The 25,102-nt window shown below is 47.3% G+C and overlaps 1 protein-coding gene across 6 annotated transcripts in view; it reads right to left on the bottom strand.

Annotated features, from left to right (window-relative positions):
* The window catches only part of DLGAP2 (DLG associated protein 2), a 944,800-nt gene that overhangs the window by 20,801 nt on the left and 898,897 nt on the right, over nt 1-25,102 (bottom strand). For 4 of the 6 annotated variants that reach the window (XM_054498310.1, XM_054498311.2, XM_054498307.1 and 1 more), the window contains 4 exons: nt 17,905-18,254; nt 16,801-16,842; nt 9,889-9,974; nt 7,868-8,283 (listed from right to left, as the gene is read on the bottom strand). In XM_054498310.1, coding sequence (XP_054354285.1) covers nt 7,868-8,283; nt 9,889-9,974; nt 16,801-16,842; nt 17,905-18,254 — 894 coding nt within the window. The remainder of the gene's footprint in view (nt 1-7,867; nt 8,284-9,888; nt 9,975-16,800; nt 16,843-17,904; nt 18,255-25,102) is intronic. The other 2 variants (XM_054498313.1, XM_054498309.1) reach the window with 1 other exon arrangement.

Genomic DNA, 25,102 nt, shown 5'->3' with positions numbered 1-25,102 from the left:
GGGGCACATATTATATTTGAACACATGTCTACAATGTGCTAAGATCAAATCAGGATGACTGGGACGTGCATCACCTCAAACATTTATCTGTGTGTGTTGGGAACATTATGATTCTTCTAGCTAGTTTGAAATACACGATACATTGTTAACCATGTTTTCTTACTTTACTATTGTATACTAGAACTTATTTCTTCCACCTAACTGTATTTTTGTACCCATTAGTATGAATCAACCTCTCTTCCTCCTCTCTCCTGTTCTGGTAACCACCAATCTCCTCTCCACCTTCATGAGCTCTGCTTTTTTTTTTTTTTTTTTTTTGGATGGAGTCTCCCTCTTGTTGCCCAGGCTGGAGTGCAGTGGCATGATCTTGGTTCACTGCAACCTCTGCCTCCCAGGTTCAAGCGATTCTCCTGTCTCAGCCTCCTGAGTAGCTGGGATTGGGATTACAGGTGTGCGCCACCGTGCCTGGCTAACTTTTGTATTTTTAGTTGAGATAGGATTTCACCATGTTGGCCAGGCTGGTCTCAAACTCCTGACCTCAGGTGATCTGCCTGCCTTATCCTCCCAAAGTGCTGGGATTACAGGATGAGCCACTGCGCCCGGCCAAGCTCTAAATCTAAGTGAGATTATGCAGTGTTTATCTTTCTGTGCCGGGCTTATCTCACTTAACATAACCTCCAATTCCATCCATGTTGCTGCAAATGACAAGACTTAATTCCTTTTTTTATGGCTGAATAATATTCCACTGTGAATGTTATTCACACACATTTCTTTCTTACCACATTTTCTTTATCCATTTATCTACTGATGGGAACCTAGGTCTCTTCCATATCTTGGCTAACATGAATAATGCTGCAATAAACATGTGGGTGCCAAAATCCCTTTGACATATGAATTTCCTTTCGTTTGGGTCTATGCCCAGCAGGACGATGGCTGGATCACATGGTGGTTCTATTTCTAGTTTTTGAGAAATCTCCATACTGCTTTCCATAGTGGCTACTTCATATTCCAACCAGCAGTGTGCAAGATTTTCCCCTTCTTCTGCATCTGTGACAGAATTTGCTGTTTTTTTGTCTTTGTGATAATAGCCATTCTAGCTGGGATGAGGTGATATCTCATCGTGGTTTTGATTTGCATTTTCCTGATGGTCAGTGGTGTTGAATCTTTTATCACATACCTGTTGGCCCCTTGTATGTCTTCTTTTGAGAAATGCCTATTCAGGTATTTTGCCCATTTTTGAATTTTTTTTTTTTTTTTTTTTTGCTGTTATTTGAGCTCATTGTATATTCTGGTTCTTAGTCCCTTGTCAGATGGGCAGTTTGCAGACATTTTCTCCCATTCTGTGAGTTGTCTTTTCACTTTGCTGACTGTTTCCTTTTCCTGTGCTGACAAGAATCCATGTCTTTTTATGGTCTGATTTCCCCATGACCATTTAGTTGGGTTGTGTGGCAACATCTTCATAGGTGCTTAGCAGAGGCCTGGTCAGTGGGTTGATTCTCTTAGTCTGATCTGCATAATGGACACAGTCCATGACTTGCATCTCCCAGGAGGTCTGGAAGCAGTGGACGTTCCGTTAAGCTGTGTGATACATTGACCCCTAAGGCTGGTAGCTGCCAATATGCACACAGGCATCTGCTGTGCTCAGAACATCATCAGTATTTCTGATTCCTCAGTCTTCTCTGTTGGTCTGATACCACCTGGGCCAACCATGGACACAGGCACAGTTTCTCTGTGACCATGTCGTCCTCGTGCCCTGCATGGAGCATGTGTTCTGCTCATTCTCAGAGTCTCTCTGGGCTCTTTGTCATCTGCTGACCCCTCTGTGAGTGCTGACTGCTGGGGTGCTTCTCCCCATCCAGACCATTGTGTCTCAGCATGGAAGATGGCCCAGGAGATACAATGTCACACATCTGATCCCGGCTCTTGTGTTAATATGACTTGTGGTCATTCTGGCTGTAAAAGGAGACCTTAGTGAGCAAATCCCTATGCTCCTCCCAGCATTAGTGTTTGCCTTGAATGTGTATCTGACCCGGTGAACATGTAGGTTATTCACTACTTCGGGAGGAGTTGTTTGGGGCAAGGAAGTTTCCGATACTGTTTGAAAGATCCTGTGTGTACATGTGCTCCCTTGGTGAGTTCTTGATGAGAGTCGCATCTCAATGGAATTATTCAATAAAGTCTTAGCTTGGGAAGGATTCCTTTTGTTTTAGAAAATATGCAAATTTTTCATTTTTCCTTTATGTATTTACCCATTTGGTTTAACATAATACAAAAATCTTAAAACATTAGTAATGATTTACAGTGTCTTGAAAGTACTTTTATTAACAATAAGCAGCTGGCATTAATGTGACTTTATGCAGACCAGCATTTCTTTGGGTTCACGATAGTTTTTATTAACCATAGAAAATTGACTGAATCTAGATTCATTCAATCAGTTGAGGGAACTGTGTTATGAAATTACATTTTGGGCAAAAATTACTTCATGTAATGGAAATTTCAATATTCAGAGATCAGAGTTTTAGTCTCATAAGCCATTTAATCTAATCTTTATTTTAAAAAGTACCATAACCAATAACCCTGTATCTACTCCTAAAATTAGGACTGGAAATTAAGGTTATCATCTTACCTTTTAAACATTTAGGGAAGTATCTGAACTTGATTAATATTGTGCTAGTTTTATGGACAAAGCACATAGATAAGAGGCATAACAAGTGTTTTGACATCTGTCCACAAAAAGATGAAGGTATCTGGGCAATTTAAGAAATTAAGAAAATCACAAAAAGTATCAAGTTCATCCATTCTCTGTTCCTTGTGTTCAAAGTTTATAGCAATGCAGTTACATTTTCTGATTAAAAATTAGCCGGGCGTAGGGGCACTCAGCTGTAATCCCAGCTACTCAGGAGGCTGAAGCAGGAGAATTGCTTGAACTCAGGAGGCAGAAGTTGCAGTGAGCTGAGATCGCGCCACTGCGCTCCAGCCTGGGTGACAGAGTGAGACTTCGTCTTAAAAAATAAAAAATAATATATATATATAGTGGAGCAAAGACAAGCAAAATCAGGCTCATTTCAGTGGATGTCTATAGAATGGAAAGTGTGTAAGCTACTCCCAGCCTCCATAACTGAGGATGGCCAGGTGATTATTTGGGAGTCTGGATGTTCTGCTTTTATAAAGGTGTGAGCAGGAGTGTGGCATCCTGTCTGCTAAGACAGCCCCATCCTCCTGCTTCCCTCTCTTCCTCCCCATTCCTATTTGCCCGGCACTCTGTGCTAGGCGATGTGTGAGGCACTATTTGTGGATGATAAATGTCAAATGTGACCACTTCATTGAAGGAGCCTAAAATATCAAATGACAGCAGAGGGGCAGAGCTTTAGGCAAGTTCCATAATCCCCCAGGGCATGGGGAATGGCCCAGCCACAGAGGGTTCTGTGAGGTCAGGTAGCACAGACCCTCCCCCATAGGCAGGATGAAGGGCAGTGCTGACGTGAAGATCTTCCTCCAGAGGAAGGAGACAAAGGGGCCTCTGCTCCCCAGTTCTCTGCCTCTGTGTGGACTCTTGAATCTCCTTTTCTATCACCCCCATCCACCACCTTGACCAAATCCAACTGCGTGTCAAGGCCCAGCACAGTGCCGCCTTCTCCAGGAAGCCTTCTGAGAATCTTCCCAGGTGAAAGCATTGCTGAGACCTCAGAGTTTTTAAAGTACTTTATCTGTACTTCTCTTATGACACTAAACAGTTTCCACTTCCTGTAAATAGTTTTGCCCTGGTCTTTTCCCACTGTTAGGTAATCAGTTAGGTCCTTTACCATGTCTTACTCATTGTTGCATCATTTTTGTCTATCGGAGAGTGGCTTGCTTCATCCTAAGTAATCAATAAATATCCACTGAATGCAGACATCACTGAGAGAGTCGAGAGGAGGATCCTGATGGCTCAAAAAAGGTAAAAAACAAGACAAAACAAAAATCCCACAACAAAACCAAACGTGTTTAGGGGAATATAATTCAGAGGCAGCAAAAATTAACTTTCCACCCTACCTTACTGAAGAAAAATAGTTTTTCAGATGCCTAATAATAAGGTAAGTGAAATTTAAATACTAGATATCCTGGCTGGGCGTGTTGGTTCATACCTGTAGTCCTAGCATTTGCAAGGCCAAGGTGGGCAGATCACTTGAGGCCAGGAGTTCAAGATCATCCTGGCCAACATGGTGAAACCATCTCTACTAAAAATACAAAATTAGCTAGGTGCTGTGGTGTGCGTGTCTGTAATCCCAGCTACTTGGGAGGCTGAGGCAGGAGAATCACTTGAACTCGGGAGGCTGAGGTTGCAGTGAGCTGAGATCGTGCCATTGCACTCCAGCCTGGGAGAAAGAGCAAGACTCCCTTTCAAAAAAAAAAAAAAAAAAAAAGTATATATCCTAAGATTTTGGAATCTTACTGTTGATTTGGGTCCCTATATGTCATCAAATTCAATTCTGTATGTAGTACTTTTATGGCATAATTTATAGAATATTTTGGAATGCCTCCAGTGACGGAAAACCAGGACTTACCGTGACACGGCCTCAGCATTAAAGCCCTTTGTAAGGACTTTCATTCTTGGTTTGAGAAATAATTTGCCTCCTTACAGCTCCTGCCACTTATTTTCCAATGGCTAATGCAGGAGAACCTTGGCCTCTGTCTTCGCAGCTGAGGGACTCTGTGGACCACACGTAGCTCACAGTGGTGGAGGACCAGAATGAGGTGAAGGGTCAGGGATGGGACACACCCTTGTCTGAAACAGTAGGTGAAAGGATGGGATGCACATCCAGCATGGAAGCAGGCAGTGGAAGGGGTGCTTCCCATAAGGGAACTTCTTGACTTGATGCCTTTGGACCATCGGGTGGAAAGGCAGAGCCTTCAATGTCAGAGGGCTGTGACTCCCAGACCCGAGTCACTGCTGGAAAGGCAGAACCTTCAACGTCAGACGGCTCTGACTCCCAGTCCCAGGTCACTGCTGGAAAGGCAGAGCCTTCAACATCAGAGGGCTGTGACTCCCAGTCCCAGGTCACTGCTGGGAAGGCAGAGCCTTCAATGTCAGAGGGCTGTGACTCCCAGTCCCGGGTCATTGCTGCTATTCTGTGATTTGGGGCAAGATCTTAATCTCTCAGAGCCCCAGTTTATCTGTAGAATGCTTACAATACTACCCACCTAGTCCACTGGGATGAGCATTAATGAGGTCTGTAGTGCATTCAGCACAGGACCTGACATATCATATGTGTTCAGGGAGAACTGGTCTAGATATTCTCTCTTTCTTTCTTTTTTGAGACAGGGTCTTGTTCTGGAGTGATGGTGGGATCTCGGCTCACTGCAACCTCCACCTCTGGGGCTCAGACAATCCTCCCACCTTAGCCTCCTGAGTAGCTGAGACTACAGGCATGTGCCACCACACCAGGCTACTTTTTAAAATGTTTATTATTATTATTATTTTTTTGGTAGAGACAAGGTTTCACTGTGTTGTCCAGGCTGGTCTAAAACTCCTAGGCTCAAGCAATCCTCCTGCCTCAGCCTCCCAAGTGCTGGGATTATAGGTGTGAGCCACTGTGCCCAGCTGAGGATTCTATTTGTTTTAAAAGATATCTTTTCAAAAATGATAATCCTTGAAAAAACGAAATTGAAAGTATGCACTAAACATGGAAAATGATGACAGGGGAAGTAGTCTCTGTGTTATAAACACAGTAATGGCTAATGTCTCAATGTCTTACACCTCCTAAAGAAGACTTTCTGAATGTCTCCCGAATGGGATAAACTCAAATGATAATAGGATACAATTTTATAGGCATTTTATGGGCTAAGCCCTGACAAACATGACCTCTTTGTAAATTTTTTCCTCTCTCCTCCTCCTCAAAGGTGTTCTTTTGAGGAACCACATGGTGTAGAAAACACAGCTTGACTGAGTGACATGCAGTTCTCATCACCTACTCCCATCCTGGAAGGAAGGCACCCCAGCCCTACGCTGCCCCTGTCAGCACGCACAAAACCAGAGGTGGCAATTTAATTTGGCATCAACTTAGGCAATGCAGTTTTTCTGTGTTTTATCTTTGTGCTAAAGATTATAAATCCCTTTTATAATTAAGACAATTTGGCCAAGTTGAGGCATATACTAACAAGGGTGGAAGATGCTGCAGAAAATGAGTGATTTTTAGATATCAAAATTCTGAAGCCACTCTGTTAAATGTACCCTAACCATGAGAAATGCAAATGCCGTGTGAACGATCGGAACACGGCTACACTGACTTGCACCAGCCCCATGCAGCCGTGGGTGCTGCGGGGATTATGGGTGCTGTGGGGACTGTGGGTCACGTAGAAGGCAACATCTCCTCCCCAACATTCAGCGTCCAATGTCACCTCCTGTAAAGAATAGGTGGAATTTGATGATTAAGAGACAAATGTGGAAGAATAGGATTAGTCAATTAAAGCCAATGTCTTTCTTTCTTCATAGGTTCAGACCATAAGTTATAACAATAAAAAATCAGCACGCCAATGATTTTCTCAGACTGCCAAGGCTCCAAGGCCGTTGTTCTCTGTAAGTCACAGTCAACGTAGTTTCATCATTGCACTTCTATTTCTAGGATTAGTGAATGCCCTATTAAAACAGCCATCTAGAAATGGAATGTCAGGGACAAATTCCCAAGGATCTCAGCTATCCTTTTGAAGTTCAGAATTTATAGTGATCTTGTCAATGTACAAATAAATTCACAGAAAAAGAAAAATACTTAGACCATAATTTGTCAAGACATTCAGAATAGCTTTGCGAAATTGTACTGTGTTCAACATAAGCATTAGTTGTAGGTATTGTGCAATTATGTAATTGGTCTATAAACAAAGACAGGTGTTATTAGCTTAGAAGTCAAATACAGCAATTTATAACGGGTGCTGCTTCTGAACTCTTTTTTTTTTTCTTTTTTTTTTTTTTTTGAGACAGAGTCTCACTCTGTTGCCCAGGCTGGAGTGCAATGGCACGATCTTGGATCACTGCAACCTCTGCCTCCCAGGTTCAAGTGATTTTCCTGCCTCAGCCTCCCAAATAGCTGGGATTACAGGTACCTGCCACCACGCCCAGCTAATTTGTATTTTTAGTAGAGACAGGGCTTTACCATGTTGGCCAGGCTGATCTGTAACTCCTGACCTCAGGTGATCTGCCCACCTCAGCCTCCTAAAGTGCTGGGATTACAGGCGTGAGCCACTGTGCCTGGCCTGAACGGTCTTGACGGTAGGTTTCTCTAGGCAAATGGGAGAAAGGCGGAGAATAAGGGGCTGTCCCACGTGGAGAGGCAGAGGCACAGGTGAGCCCCAAAGGGGCTGGGACAGATCTGCCCTGGTGACACTGATAGAGGAATGACACGACCCTCCCATTCCACCCAGGAGTGAGACCTTTGAGCACATCATCACATAGTTAACTAACTTAATCTTTTACTTATCTGCAACTTTTCTTTGGCATAATGCCAACGCATTTTCTTGTAAAGCATGAGCTGGTAACAATACTAGAAAATAACATAAATGCTGCAAATTAAGTTTTTGCCAAAATTCAAGAGAACTGCTAAGTGGAATATCAGATCAACTATGCTCCCAAGAAAACTGTTAGCACAGTTGATCCTTCTATTCAACTTACCTGACAAAACACACACAATTTTCCTTTGATATCTTAGTGACTGCTTCTCTTTTCATGTAATTTATATCTTTTCTTAGAATTGAGGGAGATATACTAGAAAGCACGTTTATTTTCATTCACTCGAATACCAAAGGGAGGAACTTTTCTCTGTTAATGCTGTGATGTGCTTATTTGCATTACTGAGAAATGATGTTTAAGAGGCCCCAGGGAAGCCTGAGCTCTTACTTTCCTCTGAGAGGTCGTTCTCCTCCGCCTCTCTCTCCATCTCTTTGCACCAGCCTTCCATCCTCTTTGTCTCTGCGTGCAGCAGCTTCAAAAACCACGAACCATCCCTGCGGCACGGAGACATCCTCCCAGTCTCTACCGTGTCGGCGGCGGGCTCCAGCCAGGGGTCCGGAGGGGGCAGGGTGGAGGTGTCCACTTGGGTCCGATAGTCTTCTCTATAGCTGAAGAGCCCCTGGGTCCGTACAGTTCTCACCGCACCGTACTGGGTGGGGGTGCTGGGCTCGGAGTGCCGCTGGAAGGATGAGCCGAACTGGAGGCCTTTGTCCTCCATGGTGATGTGGCCTGGGAACCCCTCCAGCTCCAGGTCAGCTTGGACGGCGGCCGTGACGCTGTTAGAACGTTTAAAACGTCCATGTCTGCAAAAGGAGGGAAGGAAGACAAATGGTAGCCCTTCTGAGACGACTTCGTGCAACAAAATCCTACATGTCGCCTGTCAGGAGCGCACCTGAGCTAAGCAGCCTGGCGGCTCAAGGACGGGTGGTGTTTTGTCTATGGAAGAACATTTGGTTTTGCAAATCATTAAACTTTAACATCTGCCTAAGTTTCAGGGCCTAAATAATGCCCACTTGGGATTTAAGTTTATTGAATGATACAATGAGAGTTAACGTGTTTCTTGAAACCACTATTAGCAAATGGCTACCTCCCTTTCAGAAATATGCTATGAGCTTATGCAGCTGAGGCCATGGGTTGCTTCTTTTATGTAAACAATAGCCACATCATACTGAGTTTTAGTGGCTTCCAAATTGTGTTTCAGGGCCTGAGCCACTTCTATCTGGATAACTTAATATGTCCCCATTAACCCCTGTATGCAAAATAATGACTCCAAATTGTGACTTTGGCAGGTGTTAGAAAATCATTTTCACTGTCTATATTTTAATGTCATCCTTTCCACACAGCTGATCACCAAAATAGTTGGTAGGAAGGGGCTTATAGTTGGAGACCAGTATGCTGGGTGAGAACACTGTGAGCATGTGTGTGCATGTGGGTATGCTCTGTATGTCTGTGTTTGTGTGGGATGTGTATATATGTGTGCCTGTGTGGTGTGTGTGTGTCTCTCTGTTCTACATAGCCCCAGCTACTGCAGCCATCCCTGTGGCTCTGCAGGCTGAACCCACAGAAGCACACAGCTGTGCATGCAGCTGGTTAGTGACGCTGCCACATGTTCCCTTTGCTGGGGGCACAGGGAGGGACACTGAGCCACAGAGCAGGATGGAAGGCAGCCTGCCCGGCTCCCAGGTGCAGAAGACGGCCAGGTTCTAGGAGGTCTCTTGGAAACTGGGGAAGCCATTAGCTGGGGTCGGAATTTCTTTGCAATCACAATCTCCATAGGGCGGGTTAGGGCGGGTGCTAAAACGCTCCCTGATGAGGGAGGCCACCCAACACTGTCCCTGTCAGACACTGGCTGAGCCCTCACATATAATATTCTCATCAAAGTTTGTTTTTATGAAATAGACAATACCTGCTATTTTAAATATAAACTAAAATGATCGTCCTGCCTTGTTCTAAAAATAACACTAATGGACATCACTTTGTATTTTTTGTTTCCAGGTAATATTTTTGAAGTGAAACAATTTCACGGTGTATGAAGGCCTTGAACGTGCTTTGCTGTCTTTCTATCATTTTACGTGTAACATGACAAGGCGTGAGGCCCGCATTAGCATCACCCTCAGCCCGTCCTTTCCTTTGGATCAAGGACTCTGACTTTTGGGCCGTCAGCTGCTCTGCTTTCAGAGGTGATAAATTACTTTGGAAAGAATTACTCCCTGGCCTCTTGCAAAAACAAGACATAGGTGGGTGTTAATTCATACTCGAGGGTTATCAATGGAAAAGTATAAACGTATGGCCCTGTTTCCACAAGGACAGGCATGATTGAGGGCCGACAGGATCTAGGAGCCTCCATCAGGCGTTTGACAAAGAGTGCTCGCTCGGGGGTCACCGCGTGTCGGGAGGGGCTGAGTTACCGCTTCTCATCTTCCACTTGCACCCCGACAGAGTGGTATTCCCGCAGACCGCGGCTCTCCGTGTCAGAATCTGTGGCTGTTTCCACCTGATTCAACAGAGAACGTCTTATTTTAGTAGTGAAACATGGGGCCTGGGCAAGGGACTGTTTTGTTGTTGTTGTGGATTTGCTGTAATTAATTACGCATTTGTTTAATTAATGCAGCGGTGCACTTGACCCAGTAAAACCGCACAGAGGGAAATGCATTCACATTGGAGTAATTACATCGCTCCTGCGTCTCATCGCATTTTACATAACTACCTGAACTCAGTGCTGCACTTTGGTCTTCTAAATGTATGCAAATAAAACTGCTTAGTTCAGCTCAGGCAAAAAATAGGTTTTGTTGAACTGCATTATTACAGGACTTAAAAGCTCTTAGCACGCCCTACGGTGAAGAAAGTACAGCATGAACCAAACATAGCTAATGACAACAAATAAGCGATTTAATAGAGTTATACTGATGGCTGCATCCACATACAGAAAGACACAGAAAGGAATTTAAGCATTGATCAGAAACAGAGGCAAACTCTCCACCTTGATCTCCATAGAGCTGTCTCACATCTTCTAAGAGGATGGCCAGCAGGGTGATGTCAGATCAGAACAGAAATCATGTATTCCACAGAGAATTCTGACTGCGGCTGTATGTGCCAAAAAGTCCCCACAAACCCACCAAGCGTTTCAATGATCATCAGCTATGTAAAGTTATCCCACAACGGGAATTCTAGTACAGTACGTTTTCTAAAAAAAACAAAACCAAACCAAGTAGGAAAACTCTGTGAAACCAAAGGTTACTTAAGCCATTGATATGATTCCAGGCACTCAGTCATTCCTCTTTCCAGAAAAATATTACCTATTGTATCAAAAGGACTCTTGACCCCTCTCTGAAATGTCATAGCTAAGTTATAAAATCTCTCTTTTCTTAAAAATATTACTCATCACTACAAGGAAAAGGTGCAAAACATTAAATAATTCTGACCTGTCCTCTGTGAGAAATCTTTCTTTTCTTAAAAATATTACTGATCACTACAAGGAAAAGGTGCAAAACATTAAATAATTCTGACCCTGTCCTCTGTGAGAAATCTTTCTTTTCTTAAAAATATTACTGATCACTACAAGGAAAAGGTGCAAAGCGTTAAATACTTCTGACCTGTCCTCTGTGAGGCGAAAGAGAGGAGCTGCACGTTAACATTTGAGTTGCAGTTTGTGACTGTCCTAAGGTTAAGCCTGTGTCAACGAGGACTGGCTCAGATTTGTGGCTAAGAGAAGTAATGATGGTAACAGCGAAGGCTTATTTGGTGCGTACCCTGCCCCAGGCACTATGCTGAGGTTTCAGCGTTATCACGTGTAATGCACACAATAACCCCAAGGATGTTTCCAGCCCCAGGAGAGAGCTGGGGGGTCAGAGGAGGGGGGTGACTTGCTCAGGAGCGCCCCCTGGTTGGGGTCAGGGCCAGGGCTCTTGCCCGGATCTCTCTGACTCCAGAGCCGCGTGCGGCACAGAAGAAAGAGCGCGAGAAAACCTTGGAGCTCTCGGCCGGCCATGGAGCCAGGGGAACGGACAGAGACGTCCACTTTCACCGGGTGTAATTCTGAAGACAGGTGCAGAAGCGGTCTGGGATGCGTGTTTGCAGAAGCTGACCCTAGACTGGGATGCGTGTTCTGATAGCTGGGTGAGACGGGCTGCAGGAGGAAGAACATTCTTGAGTGAAGAGCCTGGCCTTCCTGTCAGAATTTACCATTCCTGTTTCTAGTTTTAAGTGGGTCACGGCTTTATTAAACCTTACTTGCTCGACATAAACATGATTAGTGTTATTTTACACAAAGGACTGTAATACAATTAATACATTTAAAATTCCATGTCTGTATATATGGAGCTGCCTCGTGTTGTAACTGCAAAGGATTCCATTTTATGAGTATAGCCTAGTGCATTTAATGAGCCTTCAGTGGAGGGGATATTTGGTTATTTCTAGTTTTCTGCCATTATAAATGATGCTGCTATATAAATACATGTCTGTACTTGTGTGAAAACTTCTGTGAATATATTCACCGGATGGGAGGTCTGGGTCAGGGGCATTTGCACTTTATAATTTTGGTAGATATTGTCAAATCTGATATGAGTGAAATAAATGAATACTTTTAAAGATATTTTGTAAAAGGAACACTCGTTTTTATCATAAAAATGTGGAGAATATTTGTCTCACTTATTCTATTTCTAGGAATCCAGCCTAAACAAAGGATCTTAAATTCTGACCAATGTGTGAGGTGTTCATTGCAGCATTATTTATAAAGTAGCACCTGGGGAGAATGAGAGTGATACAGTGGGATAGGAATGTGCAGTAAGTCTTTATTTACTTGTGACACAGGATGGAGCTGGGCATGGTGGCTCATGCCTGTAATCCCAGCACTTTGGGAGGCTTTGGCAGGAGGATCACTTGAGCCTAGGAGTTAGAGACCAGCCTAGGCAACATGGCAAGACCCCATCTCTACAAAAAAGAAAAAAGAAATTAGCTGAGTGGTAGCGCCTGTGGGACAAGCTACTCTGGAGGCTGAGGCAGGAGGATCACTTGAGCCCAGGACATTGAGGCTGCAGTTAGCTGTGATTGCACCACTGTACTGCATCCTGGGCAATAAAGTGAGACCCTGTCCCTAAAAAATAAAGATGGTTATAAAGATAACCTCAAGAATGCTTATAATACAGACTTTAAAGAACACAGGTTAACAGGTGCCATGGACCACAATTACCAGGGGCATGCACACACGTAGAAACACTCACTCATACTCACAGGCATGTATGTGTACCATGAAAAAGAAAAATATCAAAAAAGTAAAAGGAACTTTTCCTTCCTTTCTCTGTCTCCAAATTTCCTCTAATATATTTTTATTTTTATAGTGAATTTGAAAAATAATATAGCTTTTGGAGCTGGTCAGATTCTGCTACTTGCTGGCCATGCAACTCTTAGGAAAGTCTTTTAAATTTTGTTGTATCTTTGCTTCCTTGTCTCAAAGAGGGGACACCCAATGCTTCAGTTAACTGATGTAAAACTCTCAGCCTGAGGCCTGACTGACTCAAGTAGGTTCATCCACAGCAAATGCAAATTCCCTGTTCTCTCATCCCAGCTTTAAGGACGTTCAGGTGGATAGTGGCATGTATATTACATTAAAGGCACAAGCACATGATGAACTGCGCAGATTTTATCGTGGCTGTCTTATGAAATCTTTCTAAGGAAAATGAAGTTCTCCATTGCTGGAAGGTAAAGTCTGAAGGGGACATGGTAAAATCATACTTGGCCAAGAGGAGCTAAGTATTTATCAATTTCAGAAATCCTGGACATAGAGAGGCTTCATGTGAGACAGAAAAGCAAATCTGGGACAAAGAAAATAAATTATTTTGTACAATGGAAAGGTAACTCAAGAGTCTTTTCCAAAGGAAATTCTGACTAAAGTAGGTTTAAAAAGTTTTGAGGCCAGGCACACTGGCTCACATCTATAATCCCAGTGCTCTGCAAGGCTGAGGGGTAGGATCACCTGAGCCCACGAGTTTGAGGCTGGAGTGAGCTGTGATTGCACCACTGCACTCCAGCCTGGGCAACACAGCAAGCCCTCATCTCTTAAAGTTTTGAAAAAATATATATGGGTGCAAGAAAAAAGATGAAAGAGCAAAATCACTGTCCCACCTCCCCTGCAGCCCCAGGGTAGCAGCAGCGTCAAAGCCAACCAGCCCCCTCTGAGCCCAGCCCACGTGGGTGGGGCTGGCAGCAGGAACCGCTCACTAGTAATACTGGGCCAGGGTGTGCCAATCTGTAATCTTTGCTCTCCCAACAAGCTCATTTTCTGCTCTTCCTTCAACACCTCATACATAGCAGGGCAGATGCCCTGAATTTGATGCAAACTCCCATTTCCCTCTGAGACGTGCTCTGCCTCCAAGAGTTACGGGTGAGTGGCCAGCCCTGCCTGTGAGGCTTTGAGCTCTGGGGCAGCCGTGAGGAAGAGCAGCTGACTGTGTGCCTGGAGAATCAGGCAGACACTTTTATCACAGGCAGGACATTCAGAATGGACAGGCACAGAGTCTTTTCCAGGCTGCCCCTGCCTTCTCACACCCTGGCAAGATCATAGAATAGAAACTGATCTCATTGGCTGGGCATGGTGGCTCATGCCTGTAATCCAAGCACTTAGGGAGGCCGAGACAGGTGGATCACCTGAGGTCAGCAGTTTGAGACCAGCCTGGCTAACATGGTGAAACCCCATCTCTACTAAAAATACAAAAATTAGGTGTGGTGGCACATGCCTGTAATCCCAGCTGCTTGGGAGGCTGAGGCAGGAGAATCATTTGAACTCAGGAGGTGGAGGCGGAGGCTGCAGTGACCTGAGATTGTGCCACAGCACTTCAGCCTGGGCAACAGAGTGAGACTCCATCTCAAAAAAAATAAAAATAAATAAAAATAAAAAACAACAAAAAAACTGATCTCATTTATAAAGGTGGGGCTTGCAAGGCACCAGGGACAGAAGGATCCTGAATGTTAGACCAGGCCTCCATGCCACCTAACCGTAGTATCTGAGAGCTGTAAACATTTCCCAGAGTTCCCCAAACACACACATGCACACAAAAGAAAATGGAAAACTTAGCAGGAGAGACAAACCGCAAAGGATAAAAATCAAAGTGAATACACAAATGGTCCAATTGGAATGAAGAAAAGCAAGGTCAGGCCAGACGGGGTCAGAGGACCTCTCCGAGGTAGCTCAGCCATGCCCACAAGCTCTCCTCCTTATCCTAGGACTGGCCTATGAGTGCCAAGGCTGTGGCCCATTCTCTCCTATGGGCATCTGGCCTGCAAATCTGGAGCTGTGATGAGACCTGTCTGTGTGTCCTGCTGTAAGGGCCAGACTCACGTGGCCGTGTCCAGACATCTGAGGAACAGGGGACTTGCCGCTGGCTTCTGCTCTAAGCTGGGCAGGGAAGGAGGATGGGGTCCATAGGAGGTGTGAGCTGAGGACCCTCACTCACTAGGGATCATGTTAGACATAGCCCAGTAATTATAATGAGAATCCTGAATTCAAACCCTGATAGTAAAAGGTCATGCAATGCACTATGAGCAAGGGAGCTGCCTTGTGGGACAGGACCCCCCACCCCGGGACGGGACCCTCCTGGAGCTGTCTCTCCACGAGCCAGTGAGTCACAGAGGGCGTGGGCTGCACAGAAGATGTGTTCAGTGACGTGGACGCTGTTCATTTGTAGGAATGACATTTGCAGAACACAGATTCTCCTGCTATCTGCACTCAGACAAAACTGTGCCCAAAGGTCCTGGAAGCCAGTCCCGTTGAATGCTGGTGGAACACAGGCTAGCCAGCTTTGTCTATGAGCTGCAGAACAGCGTGACACCTGCCCTGTGTCCCAGAACAGGAACAGAACCAGGGCAGGCTCCTGAGGGCACGGAATCATTCTGAGATTTTCTCCTCTTTGAGAAGCAGAGCAGAGAGGGGTGGAGTGGAGTGCAGGCTCCAGTCTCAGCTGCTGGCTTCACTCATGGCCTTGGCCATGAGCCTTAGGCAAGTCACTGACCCTCCCTGAGCCTCAGTTTTCCCATCCATAGGCTGGGCACAGTAACGACCGGCAAACAGGGTTATTGTAAGGATTAAATGGTGCCTGGCAGGGATGTGGCCACTTGTCCACAGCCTGCTCTCTCCTGTATCAGCCTGTCACCTCCTGCCCTGGCAAGGCTGCCGTCTGCAGCTCCCCTCCTGAGGCCTCCCAGGCACCCACAGGAACCCATCTTTCATCCACTCAATTCCTTCTTTTCCTCCCCTTTACTCCTGCAGTGCTTCAATTATTTGGCTGTTTTCCTTATCCTGACACTGGAGCTGCTCCAACTACATTTTCTCTGTAGCTTTTCCATTCACTGCCTTTGGATAATTGTGAGGTCACCAGCTCACAGGATGCACAGAAAACACACGGGATGGGGGCGTTTTTTTTTTCTTACTGCCATGAAAGGTGACTTCGTCATCCACCTGCATTCCTGTCTTTGAATCCATCCTCACCCAGCACGCACCCAGAGACCCATCCATCCACTCGCTTACCCAACATTTACTGAGCACTCCTTATGTGCCAGGCACAGTGCTGGGTGCAGGGTGACAACAGGCTGGGGGTGCAGTTCCCTCTCACAGGACACAGTGTGTGGGGCTGGGGTCCAGAGAGGCCTCTGGGAAGGGGTAAATGCACAGGCTGAGCTTTGCAGGGGAAGCTGGGGGGATGAGGAGAAGCCTGTACTCAGCAGAGGCTGCCATGCCAAAGATGGGAGCTGGGAGCGGAAGAGGGCTGACCACAGAGGGGTGTGGGGTCCTGGCTGTGCGGGGGGCAGGAAGTGGCAGCATGGTGCCCAGCATGCTGACTTAACTGTATGACTTTCCAAAATTATGTCCCACTCATTTCAGATAAAGTCGGTACTGCACATGCTTAGAAGTGGGCACTGCCTCGGTCATGGCTGGGTGGACATCCTGGAGGGCACCTGTGGGAGGCGGCTGAGGAGAAAAGAGAGAGGGTGGGAGTGTCTGGCAATGGGAAGTCACCTGGCTAATTTGGGGACCTCTCCAGTCTCTACCACAGACGTGACCCTGGAGACGGAGACAGAGATGGGCGATGTCATCCTAGCTTTCCTGCTTACCGGCACTGGGGCCCAACAAGGCCCAGGGCTGCAGGCAGGTTACAGACCCCAGTGAGCCCCTTGTCCTCATCTAATGGGGACGGATGGGAGCACCCAGCATAGTGCCTGGCACATAGAATCAGGACAGAGGCGACAAGAGCGGTCGCATGAACATCCAAAAAAGGGATAGAAAATGAAAGTCATGCGGACGCGGCTGTGGAGCACATTTCGGTACTTACATCTGACCTTGGGTATGGCTGATGCTCTGGGAATTCAGAATCCTAAACAAAACAATGAAGCCACAGTGTGGAGACCTGGTTCGGAGGCCCTGGACCGGCGGGCGGCTCCCCTGCTCTCTCCGCCCGCATGCCTAGCTACCAGGGCTGCACGGCCCGGCTCTCAGCACGCTCCACTCACCCTCCTCCCTGGGCCGCCCCAGCGGCAATCAAGAATCTGATTGTTAAAGCTCCGAGGAACGCAGGCTGAGTGCAGGGGTAAAAGGAAGCAGGAGGTGGGCCATGTTGGCAGAGGGCTTGACGGCCAGCCCTGCTCAACCACGTCCGCCAGATCCCGGAGGGATGCGCTACCTGACCCAGATCACAGGACAATCTCGCGGCCTCCCTGGCTGCACAGCACTGCACCTAAAACAGACTTGCAGAGGGATGTGTGGTGTGGGCAGGAGCCGGCCAGGGCTCTCCATTCACGGGGGAAGGAACCCTCTGCCATGTCTATATCATGGGTAGACATCTGGGGGCCCAGATGGACGGCGGGTCAACCGTCTGTGGTCTGAAACCATGGATCCAACATCTGTGACCCCAGCTGAGGGGCCTGCCAGCACCTGAAGTTGCTCTGAGTACGTCCAGTTTCTGTAGCGAGGAGAGCCTGCCTTTCCTTTTACCTCTTCATTCCCAACACCTTTTGGTTTCCCCACTCAACTGTTTGGCCACAATACCGAAAAGCTTTTGAAAAATCAGAGTTCAAGAGAAACCCTCCCTTCTAAGCATCAAAATAGTGTTATCTCCATACTCTCTAGGCAGCCCTTGGCCCTTGGGAAACAAGTGGCCTGGAGTGTATTTTCAGGGTGGCAGGGGACAGGGAGCTGGAACCCCTGGGTTTCCTTCAGCCCTGCACTGGGGTCCGTGTCACCTCGGGGGTCTCCCGCCTACTCACTGCACTGGCAGGTCTGCAACGCGAACGCACAGCCCTGCTCTCAGGTTCCATAGCCCTGCTGGGGTTACGGTCAGTGCTAAGGACCCAGGGCCGCTGGTTGGGTTTTGGCTTATTCTATGCTATTGGCAGGACTGAGTGGAGCGAGGCCCTGACGGGTGGCCATGAGCAGCTACCTGAATCCCGATGGAGGAGCAGCGGCTCTTGAGGAGCTCCTCCGCCTTGGACACTAGGATGGCCTTGTCACTGGTCCGCATGGAACTGCTCTGGCTCTCGGGCATGTGGCGCTGGGCAGCGGCCGTCTCCAGGGCGAGGTTCATGGCCTTGTTGCTGTCCAGGCTGTCCGTGGAGTTGTAGAGGCCGCGGCTGTCCTGGGGCCACGGGGACATCCTCTGTGCGCGGCTGTCCTGGTAGGCATCCTGGGTGGATTCGGTGCTGCTCTGCGCCGTCACCGAGATCAGAGGCTTGGAGGTGGTCCGAGGGGGCACCGGTGGGGGTGTTTTCTTGTAATTTGTATATGAGACAGCTGTAAGAAAAGAAAGTCCCAAGTCAACAGGCGCGTTCTCCCCCGTCAGCCTCTGGTCCACTGTCTCACCACTCCCACGCCCTGTGGTTGACGGAGCAAGTCTGTTCCTGGACATCTAGCCTAAGAAAATAGCGTGAAATGGGGGGACAGTGAGACAGCAGACATGAATATACCTGTAACTGTGCAGGATTATAAAAATACCAGCAAACCCAGATGCAGAGACACAGCTAAACAAGGTGCGTCCCCGCAGGACAGCACGCAGGCGTGGCGTCATTTAAAAATACCAACAAATCCAGCAGCAGAGACACAGCTAGGCAAGGTGTGTCCCCGCAGGACAGCATGCAGGTGTGGCGTCATTTAAAAATACCAGCAAACCCAGCAGAAGAGACACAGCTAGGCAAGGTCCGCCCCCCGCAGGACAGCGCACAGGCGTGGCGTCATTTAAAAATACCAGCAAACCCAGCAGCAGAGACACAGCTAGGCAAGGTGCGTCCCCACAGGACAGCGCGCAGGCATGGCATCATTTCTACGCAGGTCATGTCATTGTGGAAAACGCTGATTCTATCACGCTAGGTTCAGAAACAGGCCAGATGCTAAACTATGCATAGGTCAAGATGGAATCTATCTGTACAGGAAACCTGTGTGTGAGAAGAGGTCACCAGCACCTGAAGATGTTAATTGTGGCTGTTGAGTGACAGGATGGGCACTGTCTGCTCTTGGGCTGGTGTGTTTTTCTAAAAATCATTATAATGAATAGCTACTGTTTTCATAATGGAGACAATATATAATAGCAGAAACTTATTTTCTTCCCTATAAGTACAGGCTCCATAGGTTTAAGTTATAGGAAGACCACTGGAAAGGGGCCAGCTCTATGCATTTGAGCTGGGCCAGGCCACGCTCACCTGTGGCCGTCACCAGCCAGTCTCCCCCCGAAACTCGAGTTGCACAGGGCATTGTGTACCACCGGCTGTGCAGCCGGACAGGCCACCAAAGCAAAATAAATGCATCTGGAGATGATGACTGTATTAAATAACTCTTAGAAGCTACCAAAAATGCATGAGACACCTTGGCCTGGACTCAGGGTATGACTTATTTTTATAGAGGATGAACTCCCTAACACTCTCCCTCAACAGGAATTGGTTGTCCATTACAGTCAATTATTTTCCTTTATTGTGAGGAAGAGCTGATAAAAGTGCTTCTTGAAGGGAATCTGCTCCCCTCATCACAGTGCAAAGCAAACACCACCCCGCCCCTGCCATACACACACAGTGGGAGGCACTGCCAGGCTGCTTGTGATGTAGGTGACTGCACACGTGGGCATCTCCTGGAGGGGTCTGAGCGCTGTCTGTGAGGACAGACCGAGCAGCAGTTTTCCCCAAGGACGTCCAGACACGGTGCCCAAGAGCAGCTGCCGGCTGCTGCAGGTGGAAACACATCCTTTCTGTGTCTGCAGGACACTTCCCATCCCTCACCTCCTCCAATCATTTTTAACCCATATGAGTGGATTTTCCTAATCCACTCTGACCTCTAATGTCATCCCAAGTTAACAAGGACAAACAAAACAAGCCTGTCATTCAGGATGACCTGTGCTTTAAGGCATAATGTTACATATTAACATTTACAAAGTGGATACTTTTTTTTTTTTTTTTGAGATGGAATCTTGCTCTGTTGCCCAGGCTGGAGGTGCAGTGGGGCGATCTCAGCTCACTGCAGCCTCTGCCTCCTGTGTTCAAGCGATTCTCCTGCCTCAGCCTTCCGAGTAGCTGGGATTACAGTGCCCGCCACCACACCTGGCTAAGTTTTGTATTTTTAATAGAGACGGGGTTTCACCATGTTGGTCAGCCTGGTCTCAAACTCCTGACCTCAGGACCTCAGATGATCTGTCCACCTCGGTCTCCCAAAGTGCTGGGATTACAGGTGTGAACCACCACATCCAGCCCAAAGTGGATACATTTTTAAAAAGCATGCATTGGAAAGAGAATCTGAAGGCTAGAAAACTGAGGAAGGATGATCAGATGTTATTAAATCAATCGGGTGCTGAGCTTCTCTTTTACCAGACAAACATTCAAAATCCTGTCTTTTTTTCTTTTGTTCCTGACTTTTCCCCCTAACGTCAATCAATGCCTTAAGTAAAATTATTGAAAACTGACAAGATTCAAGGCACTATTTAGGAGATTCAGAAAGTTCCCAAGACTTCTCCATCCCAAAGGCCAATAGTGCCGGGGAGAGACCTGGGTTAGGAAATATTTCGTTTTTCTGGGTGGGACGCATTGAGGACCGCGCATTCATCTCACCTTGGCAGGGATGAGGTCTGTTTAAACACTTGCTTCTGACGACGCCTTTCCTGACAGGGTTTCATAGCGTTGATTTATCATGGGTGTTAAGTACGACACGGACACATGATCAGAGAGTTGGCGGGTGGAGGTGTGAAGAGGGCTCATCAATAAAGGGGTTTCCACGTGACAGCCCTGGAGAGTAGGCGGCTGTTTTCACGTTAACCCATTTGTCATGGGTCATTTACAGAAAACAGAATCTTTATCATTAATGACACGTCTTCAGATTCTATGGCTGTAGCCGAAGGCAGGCCCGGTGTCCGCTACGCGCTGGAGCGAGACTGCGGACGGGGGCTCTCAATGACCTCTCCAGTGGCAAAGCTGGCTCTGCGTTGGTTCTCTTAAGCAGAAATATTGATTCCAAAGAAGTTTTGAGTTCCAGCAATAGGAGTAGTAAAAATCAAAAGCAACAGACTCAGGAATACAGATTAAAATGTGACATCTGCCTTAGTATAGTTATATTTTTCTTTGGCAAGTTTGAGATGAGTAGAAAGGTGATATTAAACACGCAAATTGGTTGGATTTTCCCAGTGAGGTTCGCCTCAGCAGTGAATGATGGCATGTATCAAGCGTCATAACCATGTCACCACATGTCACAGGCAAACGCAACAGGGAGGAAAGTAATCAGTTAGTGACCTTCCCAGAAAATTTGAGCAAATGCATGCAAATTCATCCCCACCTTGGCTCATTATGTGTTTCATAGTTACTCTCAAAGGTCTGTCACCACTGTTCAAAATCACAGACCTTACTAAGTGTATTTAAGTAAAATTTAAAGAGTCTGAAAAATTTCACAAAGCAAGTAAACCTTCCTTCCTGTATGGAATATCTCGTAAATTAAAAAAAACTTATGGGGCAGGTTATGACTTATCTCCATGATCACAGGAAAATCACATACCACATCTTCTCACTTTATAATGTGTTTGCTACAGGCCGATGAAATGATTTTTTAAACTGATTTCTTTGTAAAAATGTAGTTGCATGCCACACTTTTAAAACAAACAGATTAAGAAGGAGCAGTTCACCTCCAGCATACAAAAAGAATTTACTACACTCACCTGGGAGGGCACACAGAGTGATTTTTCCTGGATGACAAAAGAAAGAGATTTTGCTGTTTCTAAATGTGTGTACACATGCCTGCCAGGCTATTCTCAGAACCACTTCAATGAAAACACGGTTTGAAGCAATTAGCTGTGCTGCAGTGGTGCGGAGATTATCACTGACTTTTGTAAAAGTTATAGTTGGAACTTTGTGAAAGAGTATTGTTTTTCACCGTATCAGCAAGGCCGCGGTGTCGAACTGAATGTCCAGGTCGAACTGAATGTCCATATGGTTGCTGTTACTATATGGGTTTTCCAGAGACCATTGATAAGGGGGCTGAAGACCCTGGGCTCTCTTCCACGTTGGGCACCAACGTAAAGTGCCTGGCAAGCTTCACTGGTGGATATAATATTGTAAGATTCGCTGATTTCAGGAAGCATTTATCTAGAGCCTAAGAGCCTGGCCCCAGTGTGCTCCATAATCACACTGAAAAGGTGGCCCTGAGAACCGAGGGTGCAGCATCAGAGACTAGGGATGCCCAGAGAGAGACTCGGGTTGAAGGAAGCTTCCTGGGGGTGAGCCTGGGCGTGCCTTGAGATGGATGGAGCTGCTCCTGGGAAGCAGGAGTAGAATGGGCCAGCGGACATGGTGTGCCTAGATGTACCCATGCCATCACGGGAAGGGCCAGCAGACGTGGCCTGTGTTGTAGACGCACCCATGCCACCACAGGAAGAGCCAGGTGACACGGCCTGTCCTGTAGATGCACCAATGCTGCCATGGGAAGGCCAGTGGGCATGGCCTGTCCTGCAGAAATGCTGATGCTGCCCCACCCACACTCACAGCCTCAGCTCTAGAAAGGCAGCCCTGGTGGAGGAGGGTTTGGTATCAGTGGATCAGTTGTCATCAACAAAACCACTATTCTCTGGCATAAGGATACTGCAAACTTTACTTGGATTTCCCCAGCGGTCTGGAGGCTCCTCTGGGGGCTGAACCGACTGGTCACATTAGTGCTCTGGGGATACGGCCCGACTTCTTCTTTTCTTTACAAGCGTCATGGAGTTTTCCTTAAACTATTTACCTTCTGGCAGAAACAGCAAATGACCATTCTGCCGTTCTCTCTTCCTCTAAATAAAAACATGTGCTGTGATGCTTGAACCCTTGTTTTTCTCTGTTTTCCTCTGGTGATTTAATATCTTGAGATGATTTTTACCACTCCCTGCAGTTGAGTTTCACTTACAGGATCCACAGACTCACAAGCAAGTCACAGCTGCCAGACCAAACCTCCCCTGTGAGTCGAAGTTAATCATTTTGTTCAGGGCCCAAGGGAAAGGGGGCTTCTCGGTCCTTTCCTGCAAAATCTTTGGACAGGGAAATCTCACACACTTCCTTCTGGTTCTATTAAGTCAATCTTTCTTGCTTCAGACATGAAATCATGTCATCATGTGATCTTGGAGAAACTGCCTTCCCTCAGTCTGAGGGTGCTCTGCGGTGTCTGGAGTCTCACGAAGCAGAGATAAGCATCCACAGAAGCTGGCGGAGACGGGTGCACAGTAAGGGCGCTGTCACCACCGGGTCCCCAAACAGCCCTGGCCGACTCCACCATCAAAGAAGAGAAGAAAATGCCAGCAGCACCTGCAAACTTGCCACCACCCGTTCATTTCTTCAGTATAAGAAAAGTCACTTTGGAGTGCACATGTACGTGTACACACACACACTCACACCCCACACTCACACGTGTACACACACACCCCACACTCACACGTGTACACACCCCCCCACACTCACACATGTGTACACACACACCCCACACTCACACGTGTATACATAGGCACACATCCCCCACCTCACACATGTACACACACACACACCCCACACTCACACATGTGTACACACACCCCACACTCACACGTGTATACACAGGCACATATCCCCCACACTCACATATGTACACACACACCCCACACTCATGCATGTGTGTACACACACACCCCACACTCACACATGTGTATACACAGGCACACATCCCCGACACTCACACATGTACACACACACCCCACACTCACACATGGGTACACACACACACCCCACACTCACACGTGTATACACAGGCACACATCCCCCCCACACACGTACACATCCACGCACTCACACCCCACACTCACACGTGTATACACAGGCACACACCACACTCACACACCACACTCACACATGTACACACGCACACACCCCACACTCACACGTGTACACACACACCCCACACACGTGTACACACCCCCCCCCACTCACACGTGTACACACAGGTACACATCCCCCACACTCACACGTGTACACACACCCCCCCCACTCACACATGTGTACACACAGGTACACATCCCCCACACTCACACATGAACACACACACACACCCCACACACACGTGTACACACACGCTCACACCCCCACACGTGCACACAACCACCCACACTCACGTGTACACACACCCCCCCCACTCACACATGTGAACACACACCCTACACACACACGTGCACACCCCCCCCACTCACGTGTATGCACTCACACCCCCACACTCACACGTGTACACACTCACACCCCCCACTCACACGTGTGAACACACACCCTACACTCACACGTGCACACACACCCCACACACGTGTATACACACACCCCCACACTCACACGTGTACACACACCCCACACTCACACGTGTACACACACCCCACACTCACACATGCACACACCACCCACACACATGCACACACACCCCACTCACGTGTACACACTCACACTGCCACACACACGTGTACACATACCCCATCACACGTGTGTTCACACTCCCCCACACTCACACGTGTACACACCCCATCACACGTGTAGACACCCCCCACTCACACGTGTACACACCCCCACACATGCGCACACACACCGCCCCACACTCACATGTGTGCACACCCCCTCATACGTGTACACACACCCCCACTCACACATGCACACACACCACCCCACACTCACACATATGCACACACACCCACGTGCACACCCACTCACGAACTCTTATGCACACTCAGACATGCACACACATGCACGTGTGCACAGACCACTCATGTAGTTTCACATACACTCACACTTGCACACACGTACCCCTTACACACACATGCACATACCCACACTCTCATGCCCACACATGCACTCACGTGCACACACATGCACACATGCATGCACACATGCTCACACACAGTCACACTCACATACACACACACACACACACTCGTGCACACACACAGCCACAGTTCACTGAGCCTCCGCTCTGTGCCAGGCACTCTGTGGAGCACATTATACCTTGCAGTTCATTAAGCTTCAGAACAACCTTGTGGGGCAGGCAGTCTTGGCATTTCCATATCTTGGAACAGAAGGTAGAAGTCTCAATGGGCTTAAACCTCTTCCTGACATCAGCCCACAAGAAAAATGGTAGAACTGAGA

This window comes from Pongo pygmaeus, chromosome 7 (genome assembly GCF_028885625.2).
Source record: "Pongo pygmaeus isolate AG05252 chromosome 7, NHGRI_mPonPyg2-v2.0_pri, whole genome shotgun sequence".
Classification (NCBI taxonomy): Eukaryota; Metazoa; Chordata; class Mammalia; order Primates; family Hominidae; genus Pongo; species Pongo pygmaeus.
Note: the sequence above shows the minus strand (reverse complement) of the source record. Positions and strands in the feature narration are given on the sequence as shown.